General features: G+C 36.9%; 1 protein-coding gene across 9 annotated transcripts in view; it reads right to left on the reverse strand.

Annotated features, from left to right (window-relative positions):
* The window catches only part of LOC148068818 (mitogen-activated protein kinase kinase kinase kinase 4-like), a 62,750-nt gene that overhangs the window by 30,801 nt on the left and 7,415 nt on the right, over positions 1-24,534 (reverse strand). For all 9 annotated transcript variants that reach the window (XM_087804555.1, XM_087804556.1, XM_087804554.1 and 6 more), the window contains exons 3-4: positions 4,844-4,900; positions 299-424 (exon numbers count right to left, since the gene is read on the reverse strand). In XM_087804555.1, the coding sequence (XP_087660681.1) occupies positions 299-424; positions 4,844-4,900 (183 nt within the window). The remainder of the gene's footprint in view (positions 1-298; positions 425-4,843; positions 4,901-24,534) is intronic.

A 24,534-nucleotide genomic window follows, 5' to 3' on the forward strand; every position in this document is an offset into this window, starting at 1 on the left:
AAATCATCTCGTCATTTAATTAAAGGACTATCCCTAACCAGTCTACCAACTCATTAGGGCTAAAGCTATATAATATTATTGTGAGTTAGTATTATTGCAAATAATGAATGCTGAATACAATTTAAAGTTACTGGGACAATTGTTAAAACAACGAAAAAGAACAAGTCGTAAAAGATAGAAATAAATTCCAACAAAAATATTAGATGTATACCAATATTGTGTTAAAAAAAATGAAAGTAAAACTATAGTTGCATAAAATAAACCTCAAAACCCAAACAGTAAATAAGTGTTGACTCACCCAGAGCTGGTCATCGTGCCCAGGAGGACTTTTCTTGATGAAAGCTCCATAATAAGTGGCAATATTTCTATGGTGCGAGTACTTCTTCAGCATGTTAATCTCCAACTTAATTTCCTCCTCTTCATCCTGTAAACAGAGCAGCACATGTAAGAAACCTGCAGACAAATCAATTTAACAGTCTTTCTCGAGACCTCCAATCATGCAAAACATTCAAATACAAAATTGTGTCAAATTATGCAAAGATAGAAGTTGTAGAATTTAATATTTTTGTATTAATATCTTTATAATATCTTTTTTTATCTATTCCCCTTTTCAGACCTTTTGTCTGCATGCAGGACTGAGGATGTGAGCGGTTGATGAAGGTTAAAGTGTAAACTTTTTGTGTTCATCTAATTATTTAATTTAAGAGCATATCTTTCAACATTGTTTTATGCAAAATGACATTTTTCATCCAGAAAGTCACGTTAAAAAATCCTTCTCTTTCAGTTGATAGATTAAGGACACGCGGATGAGAATCACCAGTGTTTCAATAAGCTGCTATCAATGTGAGCACACATGCAGAAGCAGCCTAAAGCTTCAGTTTTAACACCACACATTATTGCTTCCTCTCTCACTCTGACCGAGGTTCAGGAAAAGATGGTGTGATATCAGCTGGATAGTCAGGCCTTGGTTGTGAAGCTTGGCATCACAGGAGACCGAGCGTTTCTTCCAGTAGCGTCCAGCTTAAATCTACATTATGTGACATTTACACTGTTGAGGGTTTCTACGTCAGGTAAATGAACAGGTGTTCATAGAGCAGATCTGTGATTGTGACATTTGGTAGGGTGGACATTCGGTGGGCGTCAGTTTTTATTTATTTATTTCTTAAATCAACATGTAACATTTTGAGATTTTTGTTTTTGTAATATTTTATTTAATGATTGGTTTCATTTTTAACAGTCATGTAGTAGAACTCTCTAGATGTTATTTAAACATTATTCTCTACTGACTTTCATTTTAGAAGTTATGTACATTTCATTTAAACTACTTTAACATGTGCTCATTTTTGTCTCATTAATAATTGCTAATTCACAGTAGCTGATTATCAAATAGCCAATTGTAAACATTTTATTTAGACAACAAAAGTACATTTGTAAACTAAAAAAAACGTGTGTGTTTCACATTTGTGAATCAGAGAATACATCTATGGTGTATTTTGCAGAAATTCTTCTTGCAAAATCTACAAATAGGACTTGGCTTCACAAATAACCTCCCGGTTTACATAATAGCCACTCGATGGCAGTGTTGCTATTAGCATTGACGAGCTAAGGCTGCGCAGCCTTCAGCCTCTTAAGCCTGAACTCTTCAGAACTAACTAATGTGTTGATTTAGGCGTCTGTTAAATTGATCTTGAAACTCTATTATGCTCTTCAGTATGTGTCTGTTTGCACAAAACTCTCTTTTAATTAATATTTACATTAGAAAATGTGCTCAAGCACAACCTACTCAAAGCGCTTTGTTTTTCTGGAGATTAAATCATGTTTATCATAACAACTCTGCAGTGATTGGTTAAGCATCAGGGTTTGTCAGGCAGCGTCATCGAACCCGGAAGTCTCCGCCTCCAAGGGACTTGTTGTAAAAACACAGCGGGTGTGATTACAGCTGGCTGGAGGAGCAGAGCCCATTATTACGTCATAATTTACTTTCCTCTGTTAACCTCGTTCACCAAGATTTCAGATGGCCAAGAACTGTATAAAGTTATAAGTTTAAAACGGAGAAGCAGCACCATGAGGGACTTACTGCATCTAAGACAACATTTGAAACATGTGAGTAAGTCTGCCAGATGGTCTCTCCATTGAGGTTCTTGTTCTTATTTTATTTTGATAATTTTTTATGAAAAATTGCTGTATTTGCTGTGGATAATTTTGAAAAAAAAACAATTTATTAGGTTACCTTATAACCCTTCATCATATCAGTTCATGAATTCTCAATATATTGATTTTGAAAACTAATTCAGATTTTCAGCCACGTGAAGGTCTCAGATGATTAAATATAGCAGGTTAAAGATTTTGAATATAGAATTTGAAATACATTGATAATTAAAAAAGAAATATTTCTCTTATGACAATGGAAAAGATAACAGGTTTATGATGCTATAAATCAATATTTATCCACAATTGATGACTGCCAAAGATCTGGAGGATGTAGACTAACATCCCACAACATATCACAACAATTCAATATAGAATTTGAGAAATTATTATTTAAATCATCAACTGGCATGGAGGTGAAGACTATCAGTCTAATAAAATCACAGAAATCTTCTTTTTCAAAATTTCACCCAAAACCATGTGTGTGTGCGCTTTGTCTGATGGTCTCTGAGCTTTGTTAGATTTTGTGGCTCATCTGCGCAACACACGCACATAATATTATATTAATAGAATAAAAGTGTTTTACAAATAGTCATCATGTGATGGTGTATTAATATAAGTCTGTTTTAAGGATATAGCTCCAATCACGTGATCACATGAGGGTAACAAGCTTTTGATCTGACGTGATGTTGTTTCTGCGACTCCCTAAGATTTAAATCTTAGTTTGTTATCATTTAGTTTGTTATAATTCCTTTTCATTTTTCTGAATTTCGTGAAATGCCTGTCGGGAAGTCTTGCTCTTTTCAATCTTGATATATATGAACTTTGCCGTGCGCACACTGGAAAAGGAGGGAGCTCAGATTGGCTGCTGTGCATGTCAATCAAATCGCCAACCAATTGGCGCAATAACCATTTGATTGACATGCAGAGCAGCCAATCTGAGCACTCTTCACTATTTTCTTATATCACTTATACACTTTTTTTTACTGTGGGCTTTGTATCACTGAGATTATGGTGTTGTTTTCCTTGGTGTTCTGTCTCCGATTTTTTCCCTGTTGAATGTTTTTGTTCTGCTGCACGTGTGAATTTTCTCACTGTGGGATCAATAAAGTCTAATAGTCTTAATATTGCGCGGTGCCTTCTGTGATGGGCAAAAGTTTATACAATAGTATAACATCGGTAAATATAAGCCTGTGGCGTGAGAATGGCTCAGAGTGTGACCTGACAACTCTGGTCCGCTCTGGTCTTCAAAACCAACTAGGACACAGCACCCCAAGTTTATAAAATGCACTGCTACTGCCTGCTCACAAATGTCATTTGCTTAAAATAAAGACAAACCGAGGTTGGATCTTTCTTTTTTTGTGCGCAACCAAGAAAAGTTTGTGCACAGAGACCCGATCAGCTGTGTGCAATTGCGCTCGCGTGCAGTTAGAGGGAACATTGAGCCTGAGCATGAATAGAAAAACAGCGGCTCAGGTTTCAAGGCTTGTCGACCAGCTTCAGCTCTTTGTGGACTTCATTTGAGCTTTTAACATGACACAAAAGCACCTGATAATCAACGAGCTGAACCAGCTAAAAATCCCCTCCTGTCTTCTTCCATTTCTTCTCCCACTATGTGTCCACAGAACTATTTGCTGCATACACACAAGCGAAGCGTAAACTGCCACATAGAATTGCTAAATAACGTCAGTGTCCAATTCCCCAAGTTTGTATGACGAGAGGTCTGGACTGATAATCAATAAGAACATTTTGCTTTCAGCTCCATTTTGTGTCAATGAAGTTGTAAATAAACTTGTAACAACAGAATTAAATCAAATTATAGTGTTAAATAAATATATATATTTTTTACAATACAAGATAGTTTTAAGACCTTTTTTATTACAAAAACAGTGCATTAACTAAACCAAATATTTAAATATTAAAGCAGTTATATCAAATGAAATTATTGACATACTGAGATATTTAATTACTAAAATTATAGAGGAAATTGAATTAAAACCTAAATCCTGACACCCTAAACCACCTTATAAGTGTCTCTATTGCTCCCTTTTCATCGCTCTGATCCCACTCTCCTCTCTGCATATGTAATTGGATGTGGAAAGTAGGTCAGAGCACATATACTGGGTGGATTGTGGTCAACTTTTTACTTGGATAAATGCATTTAAATCTGCATCATTTCTACTAAAAATGAAAGTGGACCCCAACAGAGTACCATAGTAAGAGTCCTTAAATACATTACAATGTATTAACAGAATAAAAATAAAATAGCTTTTTGTAAACAGGACCGGGGATAATAAATATTGTTTTGCCTTATTATCCGATTGTTTAGAAGATGATTCTGTAAGCCATCAATGTTTTAGGAGCGTGGCGGGCAGAGATGAATTGGTTCAGAATCATTCACACTGTACAGTACTTCTGTAGTCGCTATCTTGTTCTTTCATTCACTACCCACAGCTAAAAACTACTAGTAGGACAATAGGATTCATAACACATTAAGATCGCAACATGCATTTGAGATTTAGTTTTGATAAACTTAAAATTACAAATTTAATAAAAATTAGAGTCAACCAAATACATTTCACAATCAGGGCATATTTGTGCTTATGGAAATGATTTAGTACTTTTACTGGAAAACAACATTGTGTTGGCCAAAGAACATCTCATTTAAAACCAAAAAGCAATAGTGACAACTGACCTCTGTGACATCCATGACTTTGATGGCTGCCAGTTGTCCCGTTTTGACATGTCGACCCTGGAGACAAAATGGAAAGAGAACGTAAGTAAACTCTCAAAGTTGTTGAAAGAATATTTTTATGGCATTTATATTCTTGGTTAGACATACGACTTCAAACATAAACATACAGTCCAAAGAAATAGAAGGAAACATCCATTAAGTTGTGGAAAATGTGCACAATAAAACATAAATAAAAGTAAATATATAGGGATTTACAGGTTTCTTTCAAGGGACACACCTCAAGGATCACAAGAGGGTGTATCCACAATATTGGCTGATGAAAGATGATAGATGACAGAACAATAATACATTAACTAAGATATATCACAGCCCCAAATTATTTTTAAATCCATACAAACTAATACTGTGTAAAGTACGTGTGTGTTTCTGTTATACTATATCTGGGATACATATTTAACTAGGCATGTATTTTCAGTTTCTGTGTGTCTATACAAATGTTAACTGCGACACATGATCACATTTCCTTTGTGCAAATAGTGACTATGACACTTGAGCCCCTGGCCTGCCTCTTAAAGAGTCATTGCGCTTCACAGCCTGAGTGTTGAGATAATCTCTCATCACATTTTTGGTTGTAGCTCAGAGGGATATGTGTGTGTGTTAGTAAATGGGAAAAATCTGGCAGGGAGGGGGGTTCAACCTGTTCGTTGATCCGGAGCAAGCGTAAAAGTAGTTGGTATTGAGGATAAAGGGAAACAACAATCGTCCTTCTGATTTGAAGAGTCATCAAATTTCTACATGAACAGATATTTTTTAAAACCAGACATGTTGTTATTACACATGCACATAAGACTTATGAGCATACGTGTATGTTTTCAGCTGATGTAGCCACACTCATAGCTGCCCAAAACACACATGGCAGACTCATCAGATCACCATTAACTTACACATGTGTACTCAGAAAGACATAAACTTGCTTTCTCCTTAATCAGACACACACAGACACGCAAGTCTGTAAAAGGAGTAGCTAAAATAAAAGACAACGCACATAAGCCAGTTGTCACATTAATGTATTACCTCAGAAGAATTGGACAAGAAAAACATCCGTTCCTTTTTTGGAACCCTGGATAAATTCTGTCACTAAGTTCAGACTTCCAATTAAATGCAGTAAATGTGTGAAATCACGGATTAAAAAAAACAGTTAATTCCATGTTTCTGTTACATCAGACTTACACTAAGCAGTGCTGTGATTGGTGTCCGAGGACAAGACAACACAATGCGTCATTCCATCTCTTCATTTGGGATTATTTTTTGTTGGAGTTAACAAACTAGAATGTTGATCACTAATTAGTTATACCTGGTTTTTGTACTTCATCTTAACAACCACAAAAGAATATGGTTCACTATAAATTGAATCATTTACTATATTGGAAGAAAACCCATGAAAAGACAACGTTGAAAAAAAAAAACACGCTTATTTAAAGTGCAATTGCAATATTGAGGAAAATAATCGCAATTAGATTTTTTCCAATTATCGTTTAGCCCTTGATGCACTCGGAAAGAGAATGAATGAGATGTTTTGTACACGTTTCTTGCTACCTGTGGCCTGGATTGACATAATGTTTATGTTTCAGTCTGTGTCGAGAACAATGTAAAGTCTGTCAATAGTGTTTGTGCTTGGTGGGTGTTCGAGGTGAGTCGTCTCACGAGTTCCCATCGTCATTCTCTATTGATGTAAATCTGCGTTTAGCATTTAGTACTTAATTAGATAAATATTAACTACAATAAATGTAAAATTGTCTAAAAACTAAGAGTCAAAATCAAACTACAGATTGTATGCGTGTGTCTGAGCAACCGCTTTTTCTCAAGGTGACCTTTGAAAACAGACAAATCTCCTTGAACACAAAACGGTTGCAATGACATCATCTGTTTCTTTGGATCATTTGTCTGGGAAACACACGCACACACACACACACACACACACAGACACACACACACAAACAATTTAGATGATTCAGTGTGGACAGAGAAATGATCTTGACCTACATATTGTCCTTCTTTCTTTCAAAGTTCTTTTGAATTAAAAGGGCCAGTTTTAAATTCCTGTTTGTCAATTATAACGATAGCCAGCTATGAGGACTCAATTATTATTTGTTGCCGACATAATGCGAAAAAAAAGACTCTTGAGGATACACGCCTGGCTATTTCTTAATTTCTTGTTTCTCTGATATTTTATTTTTACACTAACAGTAACATAAAAGTCACAAGTCTCTATGCCAGGCAGTAAAGCACAATAGTGTTTGCTGCTTTATGTAAATGTTTGAATTTAAGTTCGGTGTATTGTGGCTCATTAAAAAAATCCAATTTGATTCAGATTACTTAACCACCATTGAAAACATACAGAAAGCCAATGTCCACTTGAAGTACGTTAATGTGAGACTGTGAATTTAAGTACATGTGACTGAATATATCTCCAGTGACATCTAGAATCATCACTTTGATGAACAATTACATGAGTGGTGTGGTCATCCGACTCCCATGACTTGCAGTGTGAAACAACACCATCAACATTCTTGGTTGTCTGGGTGCGTGTATCAGGGAGTTTCTCTGATTGTGGAAAGCCCAAAGGGGCCTTCAGACTGGATTTCGGTCACTCTCCAGCGTGTACCCTTTGTTCAAGAAACACTTTTTTATAAGTGAGGAGGCCTCAGAAAACATTCTCAGCTACTCCACACTGGCATCGACACCCTAACCAGCAGGAAGGAGAGGGGCCTAGACTGCATTTAACCAGGAACTGTAAATTATTGATACGATTCTGAAATTGGTTTTGATTTAAAAGATGTAAGTGCATTGATACACAAGCCCCTGGACCTTGACCTAAATGTACCACGAATCCGTCAATGGCCCAATTACCAAGTTTCTTATATCAGCAATACAGTGTAGTGTAGGTGTAAGAACTAGCCGTTAGATTACTTAATTCACTTCATGGAACCGAAAAAGGATCAAAAGGCAGGATGTACTAGGTAGCATAACATGTAGCATTACTCTACTCTTCTTCTACTCTCTTGTCTTCTTCTCTCTCGCTATACATCAGCTCCATCTAGTGCAATACTAGCACCTCTAGTGTTCAGGCGGAAACACCACATACAGCTGGAAGCCCAGCTTGCTTATTCTCTTCCCGCATAAATCTTGCAAACTGAGCCTACTCCGACCTCTCTCCGAAAGGTTTATTTCTTTCACATCCTTGTTGAAATGTACTTGTTTTTTTTGCACTCATTCTTGTTAGTGGTGAAAAATGAATATAAAGTTTGTTTTCATTGTCAGAGAGGCTTTCCAAAGTTCTTAAAGTGTTATGCGGGCTACTCTCTGGAACTGACGAAGCCACTTGGATAAGGAGCGAAACGTCTTCACAGACAAAATACCAGTTGACCTGATTCAATTGACTAGAGCAGTGTTTTACAACCACTGTCGTGGCACACTAGTGTGCCTTGAGAGATCGTGGTGGATGCAATGGGAGAATATCAAATTTTACCCAATTAGTCAAAAAACACTATTTATCTGCAAATAAAAGAGAAAAGAGCCGAGTTTGGCTGCTCTGTATGTTACTTAAATGGTTATGGAACCGATTTGTTGATGTGCAGTCGTAAAAAGAGATCTACATAGCAACATTTTTTAACCATTTGGGTGGTGGTGTGCCTCAGGATTCTTTTCAATGGAAAAAGTGTACCTTGGCTCGAAAAAGGTTGAAAAACACTTGCCTAGAGATGCCTTTGACCTGGACAAATGAAAATTTGCACAGACTAATCAGATAACTTCATATTCCAATAAATCGTATCGAACTGGGTCGGATCAAATCCTACCGAATAGAATCAAATCGTTGTATCAAATACTGTATCGTTTCGTACCCCACTGAATACGTATCAAATCGTCTTAAATTGGAGAGATGCACACCCCTACGACTTAGGGTTGGAAGAATTTACTTCTTTTTGGAGTAACAGGCAGAAGTACATACAACAGTCAAAAACTGGACTAACTTTTCTTAGTCCAAAAAGGACTTCAAAAAGGGACATTGCCGGCAGGCAGTATGGATGTATTTGGATGTTTTTTGGTGTGAATTTCTGGATTAAAAAAATGTGCCTTGTTATCAACTGTTATATGGACATGCACATGACATACTGGACGGCCTGTAATCCAAAAAGGCAAGTATTACTTGGAAAACACTCCCAACCCCCTTGAAAATATGTGAAATTAGAATTGTCCTTATTATTAAAACATATTAGCATCGTTCCAATGAATCTACAAAAGCGTTGTTAAAATGTTTGATTAGGGGAGAAATAGGAGAAATGGGCTGATAGAAATGAAATGTATGTGTTGGTATGAGTGTGTTTTCTGTGTGTGTGTCTCAGATAGATCCAAGATATGACTGAAGAAGAAAAAAGCTGGACTACTTCCCCCTGAAGGAAATGCCAGGGGAGTCAAGTCATTCTTGATGGGCCCAGACACACATGCAGTTCAGATAAGGAATTTTAGAAATGTATTTTCATTGCTTTTATTGCAGACGGATTCAAGAGCAGCTTTATTCACTCGTACATACTGGTATATACAGTATACATGATTAAAAAAAATAAACAGTGCAAAAAACCCTCAACCTGTGCAATAAATTGAATATAAATGGCATGTAGGGAATGATCTGTTCATGAGTGAGATGGCGGTGGGGAAGAAAGTGTTCTTGTGGTAGTAGTGTGTGTAGTTCTTGTCCACAGGGCTGTGTAGCGCCTGCCTGAGGGGAGGGGGCAGAAGAAGGATGGTCCGAGGTGAGTCGGCTCTTTGATGAGGTTCACTGCTCTCTTCCTAGTCCTGGATTCATTGAGAGAAAAGACAAGAAACCAAGCTCTGGTAAAGTCACTTACCCGGACACACCAAGACACAATCACCAGGTTGCACCTAGATTAACAGTTGATCAGAAGCACTCTACAAATATAAATGACTTACTTACTTACAGTCTCTATCCATATGCACAACTTATGTACAGTGATCCAGAATTAGAAATCAATTCCGATATAGTTCATATGAGCTGTGCAGCAGGGACAGTATATGTGAAAGATTTCAAATGAGCAGAGGTCAACTTCTCATCTGGGCTTCACATGCAAAGCAGTTATGACAGAAATCTATTTCATTATCGACATATGAAAACACTTAACAGCTATGGCATGGGTTAATATTTGTGCTATAAGGTAGATAATTTGGAGTATGTCCAAGGTCTCTCATATAAGACTAAGTCGGGGGTCTTCTTTCGGTCGTCCAACACTGGCTCCATGCGGATACGATTATGGAAACAAACAAGGGCTACATTTATTTTTTTTGAAAGCAGGTTGTTTTCATTTGAAAGATGGAGGACATGGGTCAAAATAAAGTGTTTATTTTCATAATTTAGGAACTTCAGAGCACCACATCCTTTGTTTGTAGTTAGATGTTTTATTTATTTTGAGCAACAATTGGAAATTCCTAAATGGAAGTAAATAATAATAATAACTCTATTCATAAAAAAGGATGAGTTCTGAAAAGCATGCTTGGACATTTGAGTGAGGGTTAACATAATATATTATAACATTTGTAAGCACAATTATATTTAAAAAAAATACTGGAACAAACCTTATGACCCAACCCTCCTTGTTGTCAAATATTTGAGCAACTTACATTTCCTTAACCCGATTCTATTCTTGTTTATTTTTACTGAAGGACATTATTGAACAGTTTCAACCCTTATTTGATGATAGGCTTATGAATATACAGTACGCTTTTACAGGATTATTTGTTGCAGATGTATCTGGACTTGTCATACAAGTAGGTCAATGCGACCCAATCAAAAAAATGTGTAATGCCTGCTTCTTATATATTGTTCCGTTGGCTCCTGTTGATGCAATGTGAATAAAAATAACAATATGGCTTAATTTATCTGCTGCTTAGTGGATTAGTTAAATGTACAAGACAAATCAGACTTACAACTGCTTCATATTATGCACTACTGCAAGAAGAAGAAACTCTGTTGTCTGTAGATGGTACCACAAGTACACAAGTTTGTGTGTTGTTAAAAAACCATTCAATAAAGCCTTGCATTGAATCTCTGTATACTGTATGTTATTTTAATACATTTAAGTTTAAGACATTTTACCCTATGTATTAAGCTCAGCTTCGCCATATGTATTAAGCTTAGGTTTACTGTGCTTTAACAAAATGCTGAAACTAGAACTTGGACGCAGGAAAATCATGAAATACAGTCCAAGAAAACCAAGACAAATTGAAGGTTGGACAGATTGATATAGTTTATGAATCAGTTATGAGGTATTAAAATGATTGCTCTAATGGTTGACAATAGGGATGCAAACAGTTAAGCGATTATCGAATAATTGTTAATAAGAGATACTCAATTAAAATACATTTATTGCAATTCATGTTTTGAACCCGTAATTGCTGGCGTACTTGACGCGCACATTTTAAAGTTGATCCTGAAAGAAACTGGCAGCCAATGAAGAGATTTAAGGATCAGAGAAATGTGAGTTCTTCTACTAGAGCCGGTCAGAATTCTCGCTGCAGAGTTTTGTATCAACTGCAAGCAAGACAACTCCTTCTTGTTTAGAAATGTGACATCTTATTTATATTTCTGAATTTATTTATCATGCTGCTGAGGGACACTGCAGCAATTTATTTTCATGTTACAGTAGCCAACATAGTATAGTATTCTTCTGTTCAGGAACGTATTTGGTATGCTGCTGTTTTAAATGTTTTCAATGTCTCAGATCAGAGATGAGTGTAATTTTTAGATTTCAGAAAAATTGCCGGTTATCCACTAATCGATCATCGATCGACAAGATGAAACAACTATCGATTAATAAATTACTCAATAACTTGCATCTATAGTTGACAGTAATTATTATGGTTCTCTCCATGTTTAACAATACTATATGACAGACTAGTATTTCATAAAGATGGAACATTTTCTGGTTAGGGATGCAAAGATCCGATCCAGTTTCTCTTATCCATGGATTCCGTCTTGACAATGTAGATCTATGTTTGCGCAGATGTCTTCAGTCAGTTGCACAGTCTCAAGAAGTGATTCTTTGAATTTATAAATGTGTTCTCATACCCAAAATATCACAATCTTTATTAAATATGAAGCAAGGTCTAAGAATAGTGGATGGATAGAATAGTGAACAGTGCCGTCTCATTGCTCTCTTAAGGAGTGTATTCAAAATGTATTCCACATTTTGCAGTCAACTAGTAGTGCAGGGAAGAGATTTCAGCAGAAAACAGTCAAGCATAACCTAGGATGACTAATCCTACTAATGACTAGGCTCACGTACAAAAATAAAATCTGTACATAGAACTGATCTTTCCCATTTAAAGGTATGGTGAAAATGTTTATTTCCAATCGGAACAGTTCAAACACACTACACAGTAGTTGTTGACTGGTCTTCCTTCAAAGCAAGGGCAGATCACAGATGATTTCATGGATCGGTACTACGGTTGAAAACTACAAAAAAAATCTGCATTTTTTGGAGAAACAAATTATTGTAATGAATTGTAGAAACAATACAATTGCCCAACCTTAGTGTGGACGTCATTTTCTGCATGAAGAATCTGATCCAAATCACAAGTCACTGATGCGAGACACTACATATACTGTATATGCAAAACCCGACTGATTGATCAATGAAGTATGCTTGTGGTATTGTAACATAAAATATTTTAGTAAAATACAGGAGGGGCCTATTTATTACATTTGCTCCTTTCCCCACCATGACATTTAGACTGTTCTCAGCTCAATGCATTTAAATGCATTCAGAACTCCTTAAGTCACCCAACTGCCAGGCAGAAAAACTACCTCCTTGGTGAAGATGATTCTTTTTTATTGTGATCTCACTTTTTTATGCGGGGCCTACACTGAGCTACCTCTCCTGATGGGGACACCAGGAAAAACACAGACACAAGTTGAATAGGTGACATCTGTATAAAAGTTGAACCTCGTCAAATTACGTACGATATACAACGAGAGTAGGGCTGAAGGATTCATCGCATTCGTGACATAATCGCAATATTAAAAAAATTGATTATTATATCAGAAGGGTTGCGATTTTATTTTATTTGAAGTTCATTTGCATTTTGGGGTGTCATATAGTCACGGGACTTACGAGCGGCGCAGAGCAGTGCAAATGAGAGAGACTTGAACTCTCTGCTTTAGCCCGTTGATCACTGACGTCTACAGAAGCTAAAGAGCAGCAGTATATGACAACTGTGTGGATAAAATGCTACCACTGTCTCAACAACATTGAACAACATGTAGTTTCAGCAAAACAACTGAACTCTTCAGACCTCCGTACGACTACAACTTGGGGCAACACGCAGAGTAGAACATGAACAACTAATGTGATGATGGCAGCTCAGATGAATGAAAGAAACTCCAGTGTTTTCAACACGTTTACTTCCTGACATTGGTTCGTAAATTTGAATCGAGAGACGTGCTGCTGGCAAGACTGTGTGTGCGCGCCTGTTTGTGCATCTGCGCTGCTGGTGTGTTCGTACATGCACGTGTGTGTGTGCGTGCTGATGGCTTGTCTGTGTTTGCTAATCAAAATTTTATTACATTTTACAATCACAATTAAAATTGTGTGAATTACAATTTTTTTATTAATTAATGAATATACTTTTTTTTTTTATTCTTTTTTTTTTTTTTTTTTTTTAATCACAGGAGATGCACTTATATATGACATAGTAACAAGAGCAACTGTGCAAAAATAAGCTCTACATTGAAGTTTGTGTGATTTATATTTAATCGCAATATTGAGTTAAATAATTAAAATAAGATTATTTTCAATTATTGTTCAGCCCTAAATGAGAGGTACCAGCTTTACTTCAAATCTTTTGTCAAATCTTTTGAATGATTAGCTAATACACTGACCATGAATGACATTCAAAGATGACCAGACAAGCTCCAACTGGGGCTCTAATCCACACATTCCAACAAGATAACTTCTGAGCCCAGAGGATCAGCAGAGAAAACACAACAAGAGGCTGAACCATTAGGCAAGGAAAACAGGGTCAAGATGAGGACCAGTACTAGAACCAGAACCAACTGTCAGGTTTACTTCTTCCGGATCAGGAGACAAGCTAACCCTCAAGTATTTTTCAGCAATGCTAAAATTCCACACTGACATTCAGAAACACAAATTAAGTAAAAAGAGAGTTCTTAGTCCAGGGTTACTGAAACATGATTACAAAGGAGGCATGTGCTTGAAGAATAGTATTGCCTGTGTTCAGCGTGCCACTAACGCAATATATTATTGTGTAGCTTTATTTTATGCATTTTTGGGGTTGCTCAGGTTTAAAGCTAATTTTTACGATTATGTTTATCTTATTTCATAGAAACCTCTGACCGTGATGTGGGGGGGAGGAGTGCCAGCCAGTGTTTATCCAGTTGGATGCATAATGATGATGATCAAAACTAGCAACTTAAAAAACAGTGACTAAATCTACTCCTGAGCCACAATGGGCTTCCAGGCAAGGACTCACTCCCTGCTCCAGTGACATGGTGAGTATATGCAGAGAAACTTGTTTAGGTGTATAGATGTTAACAATTCAAATATAGAACACTAGTCTGTACCCCTGCTTTATAAAATATGTTATTATTTAAAATCTGTGCAAGTGTGTGAGGTACTGCTGCTTGACAGAGAAGCAAGAAAAGTCTAGAAGATTTTCATTTTAAACATTTTGTAATACATGAAACACTCAATAATTACATTAGTGACAGCTAGTCGTGCTGGATTTATGTGATGCAGATAGAGTTTTCTGCCGTTGTTCTCGAACTTCGTCATATCATTTGTGACCAACAGGGTTTAAGTTAGTTAGTAAAGCTTTTAACAGGGTTATGACCTCAACTAAACTTGTGTCATGTATTTTGTGTATTATTCATCACCGTGAAGTCATTTTTGATTTAGCCGACTGGAGAGATAACTAACGCTGGGTTCCGCTGACATCACAGATACGGAACTAAGAACCTCAGTCTTTCTCCTGATGGTTATTTTAAAAAGCCACAGTAACCACAACGGTTGGAAAATGTATGTTTTTGTCCAGTAATTGTTTATACAGACTGAAATTTTCCTTTGTAAAAAAATGACTAAACTTAATTTTCTAAAGTGATATTTCAAGGGCCTTTTAGGACCTTAACATGACCACACCACAGAGATCGCACAAAACTAAAGTTTTTTTAATAATGAAAAAAGCAAAAATGAATGTCAATGAATTTAGAATACTGTTAATGCCGAGTAATCTCTCATATAATCCACCAGCAGCTTCTTTATAACAAAAGAATGAAGCAGGCATCTCAGTCAGCTGTGTAGCTCCATCCAAGTGGAAGTCCAGCATGTGTGTGTGGTCGCCCATGACAGATGCGGTTTGTTTTGATGGCATACGTGTGTTTGCAGCTCAGTGGCGTGTCCGCTTACCCCCCTCCCTGTCCGTGTTGTGTCAAAAAGGCCAGTGGCCTATTTTTATCTGCAAAATGGCCACTCTTACTGCACTTTATACACACTGAAGCCCTGTAGAGCAACACTAAGGCACATCATTGTGTGAGAGAAACAGATGTATAAGATGAATCACACAGCTGTCAACACTACTGACAAAATATTCAGCGTACCTCATTTGTGGAACATTAACACAATAACTGCATTAGAAGAAGAAAAACGTCCAGTCACATAGACACAATGTGATATTAGAATAATGAAACAATATATCAGAATTCTGTTATAATCAGTTATGTCTCGATGACCAAATTAAAAACTTGTATTTTTGAACTTTTATTTAAAATAAATGCCAAACAGTGTACAAGGTTGTCATTTGCACACAACCAAATAATTCTCTTACCAGAGCAATGACTACGGCAAAACAACCCAGGGACACCCTTTCTCTCAGGTCTGATGATTCACAACACAACAATGTTTATACCAACGTGGTCCCTGCGGGAAAATTAGTAGCCCTTCAGCCTTTTCAAAATAATATTTTCCATACATATTATGATGTTTATTTTGTGTTTCCTTGCTTGTTGCCCCATTGCCCTTTTTCAATAATTTGATGAGGGTATTAGTGGAATATAATTTATCCATACTAATATATTTTAAGTTGTTAGAGAAGTGTGCAACAAACGCAATGTTTTGAAGTTATTACTTGTAATCAAATTGGGGAATCGATTGTATAGATGTATACACAGTAACATTTTGCATTCAAATATGCTAATGTAGGGGACCATTTTACAACTTTTATTTTAATGTGTAAATTGAGCTGCTTTAATTATGTTCATTCCCCACTGTGGGATAAATAAATAAAGCTATCTTATAGAGCTATATTATCTATGTGTGAGTGTGTGTCAAACTGAACTGGTACATATTTGCAACATAAGTTTAGCATATCTCCAGAGTAAATGCATATTGGGAGTTGAGTACTGTGTGTGTTCATGTCTTGTACTTCACAAGGAATGGCAAGGTAAATTGCAACACAATGGAAACGTTAAAACGACCCGTTAAACCAATAATGGATCTGCAGGCTATGTTTCTCTAGGTTATTTCACATACCAACAATGCACAAAAGTAAACTCAAAATGAACACTACACACATATTCATAGCTGTGCGTTGATTATTATTTGAAAACACTTTGTTTTCCTGGAAATATATAATAAATGTTTTCCTCATTTATGATAGCCACGCCCACTCTGCTGTGATTGGTCTAGCATCAAAGTTTGTCACCTAATGTCATCAATCCCGTAAGTCTTATTACGTCCTAATGGGCTATGTTCTTTTCCGGAGATTTCAGATGGGGGAGAACGTAAAGTAATATCTTTAAACGCCTGGTGATGAAGGAAACATGCCAACGTACTTCTCAGGGTTTGGATCCTGCTAACAATAAAACAAAGTTTCTTTCATTCTACAGGGTGTCAGGGTTACTGAAGGTGGAATACTCTTTTACTGTCGTAGGATTTGTTTTCCAAGCACCCCCACTGTGAGTGAATCTCCACATAAGCACAACAATCAGAAAATGGCAAAATTGACTCCTGAACTTTAGATGTTTCATTTGAAAGACAGGCACAGGGCGATATCCAAACCATACTTGCTACACTGGCATTTTTATCACCTCTTCAAAGCCTGTGAGAGTAATGAGGGGGTTTTGAGACAGATGGGGGGTGGCGGGTTTGGATAAATATAGGCCTGTGTGAGGACCGAGGTCTGAAGAAAAATTTCGGATTCACAGTGGCCTGCAATAAAAGAGAGCAACTTCTTTTTCAGCTCGAAGGGTGAGGCATGGTTAATTAAGACTGGGATGTTTTAACCGCCAGTGAAAACACACAGCTGCAAAAAGAAAAGGGGTAAAGCTGGCGGGGAAGCAAAGTAAAACACTGGGCCTCTGTTGTAGATCTTCAGTTGCTCTTTTTAAACTCCTTTAAGATCCTGTCTGTTGCCAGGGGTGACAGAGAAGACGTACAAATGACACGGATCTCAATGAATCTGAGAGATTAATTTGATTAACAAAATCATTATTTCTTATTATCCAAGTTAAAAGAAAGATGTTTCACTGACCTTCACACCTTCAATGAGAGAGTTTGGGAATGTTAGAGGTCTGGGAAGAGTAAGTAAGTAAGTAATATTTGAAGAGCGCTTTTCTAGACAAGGGTCACAAAGTGCTTAAAAAAATCAAAACAATACCCAATAAAATATATGCTTAAAAGGTCAAGACAGCACCGAGACAAACACAGGAGTCTCATGCTGTGACAACATTTTTCACTGAGATTTTTCTCAGTTGAAGGAAACAGTTTCTTGTCAGTTTTCTGCAGTGTTGAACTAGAGACACGTCTTTGTCAAATACAACACCAAGATTTCTAAGGCTCAGTTTGACAGACTGACCCAAGTCATCCAAGTATTGACTCAACCCTGGAACTCACTCCTATCATCAGGAGCAATAACCAAAGTTTTTTCACTCAGCCACTGTTTGATTTCCAGCCTCTGGGGCTCAGTTGTATTTTAAATGAGCAGTAGAGCTGGATGTCATCAGCAAAAATATGTGAAAAGAAACATCAGAAAATATCGGAATGATTTTACCCAGGGGAATGAAGTACAGCAAAAAGAATAAAGGACCCAGAACAGAACCTTGAGGGACTCTACACAACAGATCCGCTGATTAAGACCTCATTTGATTGGCAGATACACTGAAACTCCGCCCAGAAAGGTATGACGAGAACCACTGTAACACAGACCCAGACAGTCCCACTACATCCCCCAGTCACTACATCAAAAGTCTACATATTCAGACCCTGATTTTAAAAAATAAAATCGATAAACAGCTATTGTGCAAACAATTTTATCTGCACAGTGAAACCAGAAAACATGTCCAAGTTCTGCGCAAACAGACCAAGGCTAAAGTTTTATTAGAGAGTTTCTTGTTTAATGTTCCTGAAGAAAGCTGTGGGATTATGAGTAATTCAGTTGAAGCCTTATGTCAACAGTACGTGAACAAACACTGGGCCTACTCATTGTAACAGAGTACAGGTGAAAGAAGAGCTGCAGCTGTATAAGTGATCATTCAGCGTAACTTTCAGCCAACTCCACCGACGATGCACCTATCACACTGTTATTTTTGTATAATATTATAACAGTTCCTCTAACTTGCAATTTGGTTCTGTTTAAATCTGTTCAACATGTCAAGAGGGTTGTAAAGTGAGGTACGGAAATATTTCATGAGGGAAAAAGCAGGATAAATAAGTGATTTTTTCTTCATTCAAATATTGTAGCATAAGATTGTATGGTTGATACTATAGTTTGTTTTTGTATTTTTTTTGTAGTTTAACAGTTAGGAGCGACCTGGAAGCTTAACTTTGTGTGGGGGGGATTCAGAATAGGTGTTCTGGATAAGGGGTCAGGTGGTGGGTTTATCCGTTTCTCAGTATGGTTAATGTTTGTCCTGTTTTGGTTTGTTTTTTCTTCTTTTATTTACATGAGTCATGAGGGGATTGAAGAATATACACACATGTGTAAAAAAAAATTCTAATTTTGGCCACTCTCCCAGGCATATATGTCGTAGGGGGAGATTTCAATTGCACTTTGGATCCAAGGAGGGATGGACAGACACCCCTCTTTTTTCAATTGATGCAGAGAAAGCATTTGAAAGAGTGGAGTGGTCATATTTGTTTAAAGTTTTGACTCACTTTGGAATTTCGAGAGAATTTCTGTAATCTGGTAATATTGATATATAAGGAACCAAATGTGTACATTTTGACAAACGGTAATATCTCAAAAACCATAAATATAAACGCAGGATGTAGACAAGGGGACCCTTTGGCCCCCTCGTTGTTTGTTATGGCAATTGAGCCTTTAGCAATTGCAGTAAGATCACATAACAACATTTCTGGAATGACCATAGGACAGACAGAACGTCGCATAGCATTATTTGTTGATGATGTGATTTTTTTTTTCCTCAAAATATCAACAGCACTGTCCCAAGTCCAGTGGACTTAATTGAGAAATTTGGAATGTTATCAGGTTACAAAATTAATAAATATAAATCATCCATAATGTTACTGAACCAAGAAAAAAGAAGAAATCCATTGAAGATAGTGGAACAATTTAAAATTGTCAACCGCTTCAATTACCTTTGTATACAAATCGTACCAATGTTAGAAAATGTTGTTCAAGCAATTATAAACTAACAATGCAGGAAATTTCCCTAGACAGATGGGAAAACCTGTCTAAATCATTGATGGGGAAAATAAATACTCTCAAAATGTATATTCTCCCCAAGCTGTTGTATTTGTTTCAAAATGTACCATTGCCTCCACAGACCTGTTCTCTCAATAAAAAAATCGATTACATTTTTATGGAAGAATAAACGCCCCAGGTTATGCCTATCGTTATTGTTCTTGCCCTATGACAGAGGAGGCCTTCAATGTCCTAACCCACATTGGAACTATTAGGCAGCTCAGTTGAGAACTATGATGTTCTATTATATAAACTATAATGTGCTGTTGTGGAGGGAAATGGAGGAAAGTTCATTAAAACTGCCCATCCCCATGTTTTTGTATTCAGCTAACTCTTAAAGATTAAAAACGCATACAAATAATCCTATGGTAAAAAAAAAAAAACGTTATAAACGTATGGGCTTAAGTTAAAAAATATTTCAAAGAAGGGGACTTACTTTCGGTTTTCAGCCCAATATGGGGAAATGACCACTTCCCCCCAGGAAAAAGTGAGGGAGGTTTTGACATTTGGGCTGAAAATGGTCTACAAACAGTGGAAGACATTTATAACCCAGATGACATAATTTCTGTCCTTTAATGACATTGTTTATAAATACAAAATAGCTCGCAGACAGATTTTTTACAAATAAGAGACTTATTATAAGATCTCAACAAAAGCAGTCATTATCAATCCCTAAATTAACTGCTATGGAAGAAATGATGTTAAGGATGCCCGAGGAAGAGGGTTGATATCAAAAATATATGGTGAAATAGTTGGCCAGTCACCAGAATCTTCAACAAGCAGACTTAATTCTTGGAGAGAAGACCTACAGGTCATTATATCAGATGGGGAATGGGAACGGGCCTGCACAAAAGCTCAGTCACAAATAGTGAATACACGCCTTAAATTGTTGCAATACAATTGGCTAATGCGCACTTATCTGACACCAGTCAAACTTAATAAATTTAACAGCACTGTACAGGATATTTGTATCAAGTGTGGAACTGAGAAAGGGACATTTTACGGTTTGTGGCAATGCTCCAAAATAGAAACATTCTGGAAGGAAGTCAAACAAAGTCTCGAAGAAATGTTAGGAATTAAATTAAATTTGGAACCAAAACTTTTCCTATTAGGTTTGTACCCTGATGATTGTCCCATGCTAAAGAAAACAGACTATTTATTAATATTGCCCTGTTGTTGGTAAAAAAGAGAGATTGCAGTTGCGTGGAAGGAGGTGGACATATACATTCAGAGGATCCACATGCATTCAAGTCCTGTAGGTTGTGATGCACCGCTGTAGACGAGCGGCAGCAAAAGCTCTTCCTCCAGCTCAACACACTGACCTACAATTCCGCTCTGCTGCTGAGCACTAAAAATAGACAGATTTAACCTACAGTGAGGAGGGGGGGAGAAGGCGAGGAAAAGAAGAGGAAGAAAAATGAAGGCCAAGAGGGCAGAATTCTTGAAGCCTCACATGGACAATTATGGCCACATGTCTGTTTTTAAACAATGTTTCTTTTCCAATATCTAATGACAGTGAGCTGAATCTGTAAGAGAGAACACTGTTCTTACTCTACACTCAAGACTGTGGTTAAGCCATTCAAGAGTCACAAGAAAAAATGACTTGCAACCTAAGGAGTGATGAGGAGCAGGGAAAGACATCATCCAGCCTTTAACTGTCACATCATTAGACAGATGTTCAGGATTGGTATGGATGTCCATGTTGCCCTGCTACTAAACACTTAACAGTACGTGGAGGGCTAGAAATACTGGGTAAGTATTGTGTAAAAGCCAGTCTGGAGTTCAACCAATGATGTGAATAATTATATCATACAGCAGTATTAGGCTCATCATAATCATACATACGTAATTTTTCTTTACATAGAAGTTAAAATGTCATATGTTTTTCCCCATTAAAGTCATCATAATATGGTAATTCCTTTTAAAAATAATAGTTTGTAGCTTGCCATCTTCCAGTTCACATTTAGACTCCAAGACTAGGTCAACTCTGGACACATGAGGGGTTGTGGACCTGGAAAGACTTTACTGCTATAATGATGAAAAACCTTTGCTATAATGCCACCAATAAGTTTGTACTCGCAGCAAACTGAATGAAGATACCAGTGATACGTGAAATGATGCCTAACTATGTAAGGTAATTTAAAGTAACAGGACTGTTAAGTTTTGGGGGGGCAATATACTTAAACAAATAAGTTTAAGAATAGCTATTTGGATCTTTTGCCGCCAACATTAACACCAAGATTGAGTTTTCACACTTGTATTAGATGTAAATGCTTGATGTCCAATTGGTGTGTTTCACATGACTATATGGACTTTTATCTTTGTGTAACTTTATTCAAAAGTACCTCTCCTACAAGTTACCGGACAAATTCCTGCTAGCCTGTCTGGCCTGTGATACTTCACAATAAAAGCCCATACAGTAAACACTTCCACACTTGACAGACAAATATCTTTTGGTAGGTCGAACTAGGGCTGAACGATAATGGAAAATAATTTAATTACAATTTATTTTTCTCAATATATTGTTTTATGTCCTTGTTTCATGCATTTTTCTCTAATTAAATGAATAATAATAATAAATAAAAAATATGAAGATACCATATATTTATCGATTTGTGATTGTTAAGATACAGGCCAATTAAGCATACATTGAAAAAAATGAAGAAATTCTATTTAGTTACTTCACCAACACAATATGAAACTTTCAGTCTTTAAGCATTCATTTAAAATACTTTCACAGCTCCTGCAAAGCTCCTGGTGTAAACATTTCTATAAATCATTCAGTAATAAATAACACAAATTTAGTGCAGATTACACACACAGACAAGCCAGCAGCACATGTCAAAATAATAATTTACGTACTGATGTCAGGATGTCCCCGGAAGCCAAACACACCAGAGTCTGGCTCCTCATTTAGATGTGCTGCCATCACCATATTAGATGAGTGGTTTGTGTGTTTTGAACAAGAGTTGGGTTGTGACGGCTGGTACTCTGCCTTCATGATGTTAAGACACTGGTAGCATTTTAGCCATTGAACTGTCATATAGTAAGTAAGCAAGTAGGAGTCAGTAGACTCCATCAAGCCCAAAGAGAGAGAAACATCGTTCCAAAACTTAGTAGCAACAGCCTGGAAGGATTTCTCTCCTCTGGTCCTGAACCGTGTGGCAGGAGCCATCAGCAAGTTCTGATCCACAGACCTCAGAGCCCGAGCTGGGGTGTAAGGCTGGATCAGACCAGTGATGTAAGGAGGAGCCTGACCATGAATAGCTCTGAAAGTAAGAACCAGAACAGCTTCGAGCTTGCAGTCATTGAGCAACAGGATGTTAGTGTTACCATCCCTTGCTTGGCGATGCTCGTGAGTCACGTGACTACATGACTGTCCTTAAATGAAAATACAATAAATTAAATCATAATTTTGCGATTTTACTATGGTATTTAAAAAAATTGTGGTTATTCCACAAATGCAAATAATCGATCAACTTTAGGTCAGACAGATATTTAAAGCATTTACTTAAGGAACTGATCAATACGTTTTCATCTGCTTTTACTTTGTGTTCCGTCATTCATGCAAGACCCTGAGAGAGGAAAATCTGTCAAGTCCTTCGTTCTGCCCTGGTGGGTTGGTAATCCTCTCTGCCTGCCTCTTCATCTGACAACACAAACCCACAGGATTACAACAGAGCAGGAGAGACAACTTTGTGTCTGCAGGTCTAGACTCAGGTCGGCCTGATCATCCTCTTTTTGGATAATATTTAACCTGAGCAGCAATGTCATACACCTGCCCTCTTAATGCACTCACTTAAAGTATGTTGTCTGACAAACAGCTGGTCTGACAGTTGGTCGACCTAGACAGCAGTGCAGCATGTAGGACCACAAGACATTCTCTTCCTTATTCAAGCAGATGAGTTGAGTTACAGAGTGTAAACAAAGAATTCCTTAACAGACCTCTTCAGGACAACATCAAAGTTTACCAGGAATGTAAAACCTGGTTAATTAGATCACTAATAAAACTGGTATCCTTACCCAACGATGCAGTTAACAATTGTAATTTAAATTCTAGGATACATATTTGATTTAAATAATAAAAAAAATACTTATTTTGCACTGAAACATTTTAAGTAATGCAAAATAATCACTTTTTTTTACCTCACATTATGATAAATTATGATTGATAATTTGATGATGATTGATTGATAAGACAGTGTGCAGTTGGCCTTCCATTCGTTACATTTGTGTGAATGAAAGATATTAATAAAGATGTTTTAGTCAATGCAGGAGTCAGAAGTATCGCTGGCATGTCCAGACTTGCCTTTGTGTTGGCCGCTCCTTTTGACATACTAACAGGTTTGTTAACTCTATTATACAAACTATAACTCTTCTCAACACCTCATTGAAAGCCTAGGTGACATAAATAGAAGATTTACATTACATCAGCAGGTAGTTCAATTTAAGTTACACAAGCTTAGTTTGTAGGGCACAAATATGGGCAATAAAGACATCGTATTTTAAATGCTTGAGTAACAGTTGTAGCTGGAACAAAGAAAATTGTCGTGAAGTCATGAAAATAACTTTCTGCAAACATTGTATATGTGAAAATCACCATAAATTAATGTGCTGCAGAGATTTAAGCCTTGTAAGAGGAAGCGTCATCGTAAGAATATTAGCTCTCTCATCAGACAAAGCTGCCAAAACAATGTTCATAACATTTTCAAAATATTTTTTCTCAGATTTCCTGTTAAGATTTCTTTAATTTAAACGGTTATGACTCATAGTAGAACTCCCTAGATGTTTAACAATTTGCTTCACTGCAAAACTTTGTCCTGCATACCCTCCCGGAGAGTCAGTTTTTGGAGGATAAAAAGATAAAAATAGTCTCAGTGTCATGTGACCACGGAACAGCT

Source organism: Callionymus lyra, chromosome 12 (assembly GCF_982586985.1).
Source record: "Callionymus lyra chromosome 12, fCalLyr1.hap1.1, whole genome shotgun sequence".
Classification (NCBI taxonomy): domain Eukaryota; kingdom Metazoa; phylum Chordata; class Actinopteri; order Syngnathiformes; family Callionymidae; genus Callionymus; species Callionymus lyra.